Source organism: Myotis lucifugus, unplaced genomic scaffold (genome assembly GCF_000147115.1).
Source record: "Myotis lucifugus unplaced genomic scaffold, Myoluc2.0 scaffold_37, whole genome shotgun sequence".
NCBI classification, from domain to species: Eukaryota; Metazoa; Chordata; class Mammalia; order Chiroptera; family Vespertilionidae; genus Myotis; species Myotis lucifugus.
In genome coordinates, this window is record NW_005871085.1 from 7,503,051 (window position 1) to 7,511,464 (window position 8,414).

Consider the following 8,414-nt stretch of genomic DNA (forward strand, 5'->3'; position numbering starts at 1 on the left):
CAGCAAGTACGTGGTAGGGTGGGCATTGGGCCAGGCTGCAGCCCAGGACTCTGTGTGTGCTGGGCTCCCTGGTTCTCTGCCAGGCCAGGGCTGGGGCCCAAGTCTGCTTAGGCCTTGGGGACCTTTAGGGTCAAGCAAGCCTGATTGCCACCCCTCTTCTCTCTCCTCACACCTTTCAAATCTTCCGGGAGGAGGTGGGCCTGGAACTGGACCACAAGCACAATAGGGATGGGTAAGAAGCAGGGGGTTCTGGAGTGGGCAGTGGTGTGGCTGAAACGCGAACAAGGCCCACAGATCAGATATTCATGGTGGGAAGAGCTAACACTTATTGAGCACTTACTGAATGCAGTGTGCTCATCCCACTGAATCTCACACTCTTCCCCTTAGGACATCCCTGTTACCAGCTCAGGGACAGGTAAGTAAGCTGGGGTTGAGAGGGTGACAGCACTCGCCCAAAGCCCCACAGCTGGTAAGAGCCAGGGCTGAGCTTGCAGCCGGCTGTCTGGCTCCAGAGCCCGCCTTCTTAACCAGTCAGCCGTGTCCTCATCAAGCTTCCAGTTTACCTCCCAGGCCCGCCATCTCGGCAGACCCTACTCAGGGCTCAGACTGAGGAGCAGTGCCCCAGGCCCAGATACTTGCCGCAGACCTGCGTCTGTATTCGCTGCAGACTGAGAGCAGCACATCACCTGAGAGGTGCCAGGTGCTTTGCGGCTGTTACTTATGGACTCCTCGCAGAAGCTGTGAGTTCACGTGGATTAACTAAGACGAGGAAGCTGAGGTTCAGCGAGGTCAGAGCTGTGAAGTGGAGGACGGTGACTTGAACTAGGGTGGGTGGGACTCCACCATCAGTGTCCAGGAGCTACCACCCCTCACAACTGATCACCCACCCCAGAGAGGTTTTCTGAGTGAGAGGACTCCTGGGGCCAGCCCCGCCCATGGGCTGTTGGGACAATGGAACCAGCATCTTCCTCAATGGCCTGAAGCTATCCTCTAGGTCCCCTCCCTGCTGCCCCAGGGGACCATGCTGGGAGTGGTCTCCTGCAGGTGGTAGTGGTCCTGTGAGCACAGCAGGCCCTGGTGAGGGCAGCTGAGGGTCCAACACCAGGAATGGGACTTGGGAGGTTCTAGAGGCAGCAGCAGCTCCAGTCACCGATGCTTACTCTGTGCCCGGCTCTGCCTGGGTTTCCACCCAGACTTACCCTGTTGTGGGAGAAAGACACCATTATGTATTCATAACCCAACCCAATTCATGCCAAGGGGGGGGTGGCGGGGGGGGACACAGTAATGGAGAGCCTTGGGGCATTTCAGAGTCTTCCCAGGGGACACAGTGCTGGAATTGGTTCTTGGAGAGCTTGCTGATTGCACAAGAGAGGGGAGGGCATTCCAGGAAAAAGGAACAAGGCCTGGAGGGAGGAACTACTAAATAGACTTGTATACTTGGGGCAGGTGGGTGGGAGAGTTGGAAGACTGGCAAGGCCAAGATCTGAGGATCCTAGAACGGCCAGCTGAAGAGCTGAGAGGCACCTGCGGCCCACCGTGGCCTGTGGCAGCTGCAGGGGGACAGGCCTCCCAGCATTGCCTGCTGGAGAGCTCAGCAAAGCCCAGGCCACGCCCTGCACAGCACAGTGCTTCCTGGGCCTTCTGTAGAGGAGGGTACAGATTCTTTTGGGCCAGGCCTGGTGAGGGCTGTGGGAGGTTTTGCAGACCTTCACTTCACCCCCATCCCTCCCGAGGGCAGCCCTGACGGGGGTTTGGGGGATGAGGGTGAGAACAGCAGTCACCAGATCAGATGCGTGCTGAGGACAGGATCCAGAGTGGGCTCTGCCTCGTGCCCCAAGGGCCCCATGCGGATGTTTGTGGCCCTAGCCCTGTGCCTGCTGTACCTGACAGGTGAAGTCAGCCCTGGTTCCCAGGTGGGTCTGACTCAACCCCTCCTGCAGGCACCATGGCCCGGAGCAGGGCGCTGCTGCTCCTGCTGCTGTTGCCTCCACAGCTGCAGCTGGGACTGGTGCTCGCGGTGAGGGCCCCCGTGTTTGGCCGAAACGGCGCCCACAACCTGAGCCCTGAAGAGAACGAATTTGTGGAGGAGGAGCCAGTGCTGGTCCTGAGGCCTGAGGAGCCGGGGCCTGGCCCAGCCACCATGAACTGCCCCCGAGAATGTGCCTGCTCCCAGGAGGGTGTCGTGGACTGCGGCGGTATCGACCTGCGCGAGTTCCCAGGGGACCTGCCTGAGCATATCAACCACCTGTCCCTGCAGGTGAGATGGGCACTGCGCCAGTGGTGACCAGGGGCTGCCCCACACTCACGGCTCCTATCCCAGAACCCCCACACTCACGCTCCCTGCTTGTCCAGAACCCCCAGTGCTCCTGGCTCCCCACCCCCAGGCCTGGGGTGCTAGGGCAGGTCAGACACGAGGATCTAGCTCCACGTTGAGGTGTCCCCCCTCTGATCATTGTCTGGGTCACCGAGCACATGACATAACCTGCTTTGTTTCACTGGGAGGAGTCTTGGCTGAGGCCCGTACGTAGAGTCAGGCCTTGTCTGAAAATGGACACAGACCTGCCCAGCAGCTGACCCTCAGACACCCTTGCAGGCCAGGAAAACAAGAGCAAAGTGGACCCTGATAGAGGGCTCTGGCGGCTCAGAGGACAGTGTTCTCTCCAGCTGAGGTCTAGGAAGGGGGACAAGGAGTTCCCGATGGGGACTGGGAGTGCTGGGGCACCCCCTCACCCTGTGCTGCCCGGAACCCCTGGGGGAGGGAGGGGCTGTACATCCATTTCCAGAGGAGATCAGGTCCAGTGAGGGAAAGTGACCCGCTCACCGCACGGCCCTGTGGGCCTGGGCTGGCAGAGGTGGGAGGGAAAGGGACAAGCTGATGACAACACTTATTTTTGGCTCATTCACGCACTCCTCCGTTCATACAATGTCTCCTGGAAACCTGCTCTCCACCTCTGGTCCTGTGTGGGTGCTGGGCACATAGGGGGGACTTGGATGTACCCTGCCCGAGGCCCTCCCAGGTGTGGGGGAGGCAGTAAACGAAACAAGTAGAGGGGATGCTAGAAGGAGATAGAAGGACTAGTGTGAGCCCAGAGCGGCTCCTACTCTAACTCCCAATCCAACCCGGGAAGGCTTCTGGAGGAGGTGGTACCACACCCAGGTTTTAAAGTGCTGCCAGGGGAGTGGGGGACGCAGCCCAGAAAGGGAACCAAAAGTGGGCCTGTGGGAGAACGGGCTGTCACCCAGTGGGACAAGTCTGAGCTCCTGTGGACACCCACGTGGTCTCCTAGAATGCGGGACCCCCATGTTTGTTGTGGTCCCTGCTGTGCCTCTTGCACCCAGAGCCTGTCTACCATGGGGGAGAATCCCAAGAGAGGTGCCCAACAGAGGGACTGGGGCTGAGGATGGGTTGGGCCTGCCCCCCATGCTGCCTCCTCACCACTCCCACCCCTGACCCCCAGAACAACCAGCTGGAGAAGATCTACCCGGAGGAGCTCTCCCGGCTGCATCGCCTGGAGACTCTGAACCTTCAGAACAACCGCCTGACGTCCCGAGGTGAGGGGTCACCCAGAGCCGGGGCGGGGCACCAGGCAGGGGAGAGCCCCACCCTGTGGACCCTGGGTGTGGGAAAGAGCAGGTCTGGGCTGGGCGGCAGTGGGTCCCAGATGTTGCCTGAAAGCCACCCCTGAGGGTCTGGGACCGGGGAGTGGACTCGGGAGAGGATTCAGAGACCTTTGTGGTGGACTCTTCAGGTCACAGAAGGACTTTAGAATCAGAGTTGTACAGTCCTCAAGTTTTAAGAAGTGATTCTTTTGCTGCTGATGAAAATAATTTTTATTATGATAGAAATTTTGGAAATAAAGAAAATAAAATAGAAAATAAAAAACCCAGTCAGTTCTGCCACTTGGAGTTCATCCCTATTGACGTGTTGCTATACTCCTTTCCATTTTTAAAAAGCTGCTCTATTGAAGTGTAATTTGTACACCCTAAGATTTGCCCAATTAAAAGGTACAAATTGATGATTCTTAGTCATTTATCCAGTTGCCCAACCACCATCACAATCCAGTCTAGTCTCTTTCCTTTGCATTTTCTCACTCCTGGCTGAGTTGAGAGTGTAGGCAGTACAACGACGGTAAGCGCTTTGTTTCACTCAGCAGTTAGCTCAGCCGCATTCCTCCTGTTGCTAAAACTCTCCGTGGCCATCTTTACACGGCCGCTCTTCCATGGAGGGATGCTGCACAGTTTACGTAACTGTTCCCTCCCGTTAGATAATTGGGTGAGTCCCAGCATCTGAGGGTCTGGGAGCCTCGGGACTGGAGAAGGGCCAGCCTGGCTGGGATCCCAGTGACGGCGAGTCCTGACACTCCATGGGGCAGGGGCAGGCAGGTGGTGGGGAGGCTCCGAGGCTGAAACCGTGTCCTGCTTTTGATCCTGTGGGGCTGCCCCCAGGGAGCACTCCTTCCTGACTTGGAAAATGTTAGTCTGGGTCCTCCATCCCATGGCCTGACCTTCCGGGGGGCACCCATTCCCACCCGGTGGCTCATGCCTCAGTAGACACTTTCCACCTGCTTCTCTGAGGGGCTGGGAAGGCCTGTTGGGACTGGCTGGGACGAGAGCAGAGCCTCACCGGCCTCGGGGCGCGCCCTTCCCAGTCCTGGCAAGTGGGTGGGCTTGGGGGCTGGTGCTGGTGTGCTCCCCTGTAGCGTCTCCTTCATCCAGGGCTCTGACCGATGCCTGTCCTTTGAAGGGCTCCCCGAGGAGGCGTTTGAGCATCTGACCGACCTCAATTACCTGTACCTGGCCAATAACAAGGTGAGGGGCCTCAGCAGGGAGGAGGTGTGCTGCCCACACCCCCTGGTGTCAGAGGCTGAGTTCAGGGAGCTTTCACCAGGACTTCTTCAGGTCCCTGTTGCTGCTGAGACATGGCCCATACCCCACACCTTAACCGGGGGCGTCAGAGTGGTCAGTTAATAAAGACAGAAGCCAAGGGGGTGGGGTGATAGCGGGGCTGGTACACTTCTAGGGCTTTGTGGAGGAGATAGCATTTAAAGGACCATGAAGGGTCAGGCAGGGGTCCTGAAGTAGAGGGACAGCATGAGAAAAGGCACAAAGACACTCAGCCTCAATATATCTGGAGCGCCCAGAGCTCTGTCCTGGCCCTTCTCTCTGAACTCTCCATAATTGCCTGGTCCAGTGCAGTCTCCAGCCCCTCCCCCTCCTCCCATTTGGGCCTCAAAGATCCTTCTGCCCCCTGGACGTCTCCCCAGAGGTCTAATGGAAGTAGGACTGCTTCCTGTCCACAGATGGCTCTCCATCTCTGTGAAAGGGCGTCTCAACCACTCACAGCACTGCTAGTCTGAGTGCAAAGCCCGAGGGCTTCATTCACCTTGTCCAGCAGCACTGCAGCCCCCCTCCCCTTCCCCCACTATCTCCCAACTGGCCAACCCTGCCTCCCCCTTCGCTGCCCCTTCTCAGAGCAGCCACAGTGACCTTTAAAAATCGTGCCCTGCTTCTCCCCTACATCCCCCCTCCCTGCTTAAACCCTCCAGTGGCTTTGCCTTCCACCCAGAATGAAAGCCTGCTTCCCCCTGCTTCTCTTAACATAGCCCTACTCACTCCCTCCTGCTCCTCGCCAGCCCCGGGGCCCTGCAGCCCCACCCTCCACGCGGGGTTTGCATGCTGCTCTGCTGCCTTGGGAGCCCTCCTCTCAGATGGCACTTACAGTGTGCCATGCCTTAAGGGTCTGTCACCTGTTCCCTGAGCACCCAACCCAGTCATTCTGTCTTCAGCCTGTTAGAATTCCCTGCATAGCAGTGATCATTATCAGATACTTTTATCCCCTGTTTATTGTCTTCTCCATGAGGATGAGGATATAAGTTTGGGGTGGGGTAGGGTGGGGGGCAGAGGTACTTCTCTGTCTTGTTGCCCCGGATGTGCCCAGCAAGCTCCTGGAACCGTGCCTGGAATGTTGTAGACTCAGGTTCTACTGTTGAATGAATGAAGGGTGGGCATCGTGGGCTGTGTCTGGGAACGTGTGGGTGCTCACAGCCAGTGTCGGGGGCCAGTGAGGGGAGAGAACAGGACAGGCAGGGCAGGGGACAGGCTGGTGAGCTTTGAATGCCACGCTCGGGGCCGTGGGGTGCTGTGGAGGGCCTGTGTTAGTGTTATCAGAGGAAGGAGACGGGTTTCCACTATAGAAAGGTAGCTGTGGTTGCTGGGAGGAGACAAGTGAAGGGGCCTGAATGGCAGCAGGCAGTGGGACCCAGAGCTGACCGCCTCCCCTCCATCGGCCTTTCTGCCCTCTCTCTTCCCTTTCCAGCTGACCTTGGCACCCCGATTCCTGCCAAATACCCTGATCAGTGTGGACTTCGCTGCCAACTATCTCACCAAGATCTACGGGCTCACCTTTGGCCAGAAGCCAAACTTGAGGTCAGAGGTCAGAGGGGTCCCTGGGCTCAGGCTGGGGAGAGGGAGGAGCTGAGCAGAGGCTGCTCCCCTGACTGAGGCAGAGAGGACCCTGATGGGCCCTGGAGGAGGGCCATGCGGGGCAGTGTGGGCATGAGGCCCATGCTCAGGGCTGTGGTGAGAGACGCCAGGGGCTGCAGGGGCACGGGCTCCACAGGCCGAGACCTAAAGGATGAGGAGGCAAGATGGAGGAGGGTGATGTCTGTGGAGCAGTGGGAGCTGGGTAAGGGTGCCTCCCTCCTTCCTCAGCCCCTGGGGGCAGAGCCTTGGGAGGAATGAGCAGGGCAGGGTGGTGCTGGTGGACTGACACTCCTGGTATCGCTTCTGTACCTGAATCTGTCACCTCACTCGATTCTGTCCATTCCCCTGAGGAGCCAGGGTCACTGTGTGTGGCCCCATCCCGCAGATGAGAAGGCTGAGGCCCAAGAGAGGCACACAGCAAGAATGAGCTGTATCTTCTGTGTATTCCTTTTGGTCCTGGTCTTCTGGCCCTCTAGTTACGTAACCTCCATGAAGGCAGGATCTTGTTGGTGGTGTCCACTGCTATATCTTCAGAGTCTAGAACATTCCTGGCATGTGGGGACACTCACTGTATACTCACTGAATGAATGAGGCATCACCCCCTCTGAGCTAAGCCCTGTGCTGAGCATCAGGGACAAGAGGTGTCAGGGACACGCCCCACCTTCAGGAGGTCCCACGGAACTCAGAGCCAGCTGTGTGGGTGTGACAGGCGGGGAACGACTGAGAAGCTTGAAGGGTATGGGGAAGATGGACTGGGAGTCAGGAAATCCTATTCCTGCCACTAACTTGTGGGGCAACCGCTGGTGGTCCTTGGTCCCCTGAGCTGTACCCGAGGGGCGGGGGTGGGGGTGGGGGTGGGGGAGACTACATTAGGTTGAGTCTCAGGTTCCTCAGATGGAAGGAAGGTGCCCTAGGCCCCAGGCCCCACCTGAGCAAGGTTAGGTGAGTGGGCACTGTGGCCAGGGGTGGAGTGGGGGGCCTGCGTGGGTGAGGACCTGCACCTCACCCCCAGGTCCGTGTACCTGCACAACAACAAGCTGGCAGACGCCGGGCTACCAGACAACATGTTCAACGGTTCCAGCAACGTCGAGATCCTTATTCTGTCCAGCAACTTCCTGCGCCATGTGCCCAAGCACCTGCCGCCGGCCCTCTATAAGCTGCACCTCAAGGTAGGAGGTAGAGGGCAGATGGGGCCCTCAGAGCAGGGGCCAGAGTGGGGGAAGAACCCACGTGGCGAGGCTGTGGGGCCTTTAGTACATGCCAGAGGGCATGGCATCCACTGTAGAGAAGCAGGCAGAAGCCTGGGCACCTGGCTGTCAGAGTGCTCCGGGCCTGGGCCCACTCCCCAAGGCTCCCTCAGAGCCCTCAGAGCACGTTTGCCCCTTGGCTGTCTCCTGCTCCCCTCCCCCCTACCCCTCCCCTAGAACAACAAGCTGGAGAAGATCCCACCAGGTGCCTTCAGTGAGCTGAGCAACCTGCGGGAGCTGTACCTGCAGAACAACTACCTGACTGATGAGGGCCTGGACAACGAGACCTTCTGGTAAGCCCCTGCCAGGGCCGCCGGGGCCTCAGCAGGACCAGGCACCGGGAGGCCCTCCCACACGCCTCTCCCACCCACCTGCCCTGGCCAGGCTCCCTGGAGAAGGAACTTTGAGGCTTGTGCCTCTGCTGACATTTCTGTCCCCAAGAACAAGTGATGTGTATGGGCAAGGCTGCCAAAGTTCCAGTGAGATAGTGAAGCGTTGGCAGAGGCCAGCTTCTTGGTACAAAATAGAAACTCAAACATTCTTGTTGAAGGCAAATATATTTTACTTTTTTTTTTAGAGTCCAAAGTAGCCCTCCCCAAAAAGATCTTAAACAACTGGTCTTCAAATAAGCCTCCATGTATCAGAAACCATGCTACAGCCTTCTACCCCAAGTCATTGCTAATC

The 8,414-nt window shown here is 58.2% G+C and overlaps 1 protein-coding gene across 1 annotated transcript; it reads left to right on the forward strand.

Annotated features, from left to right (window-relative positions):
• The first annotated feature begins 615 nt into the window (after positions 1-615).
• On the forward strand, positions 616-8,033 carry PODN (podocan). Its single transcript, XM_023752781.1, has 7 exons — positions 616-740; positions 1,941-2,257; positions 3,459-3,552; positions 4,745-4,809; positions 6,317-6,426; positions 7,496-7,652; positions 7,908-8,033. Exons 2-7 carry the CDS (start codon positions 1,946-1,948, stop codon positions 8,025-8,027), a joined length of 858 nt encoding a protein of 285 aa, XP_023608549.1. The 5' UTR covers positions 616-740; positions 1,941-1,945; the 3' UTR covers positions 8,028-8,033.
• The last annotated feature ends 381 nt before the right edge of the window (positions 8,034-8,414 follow it).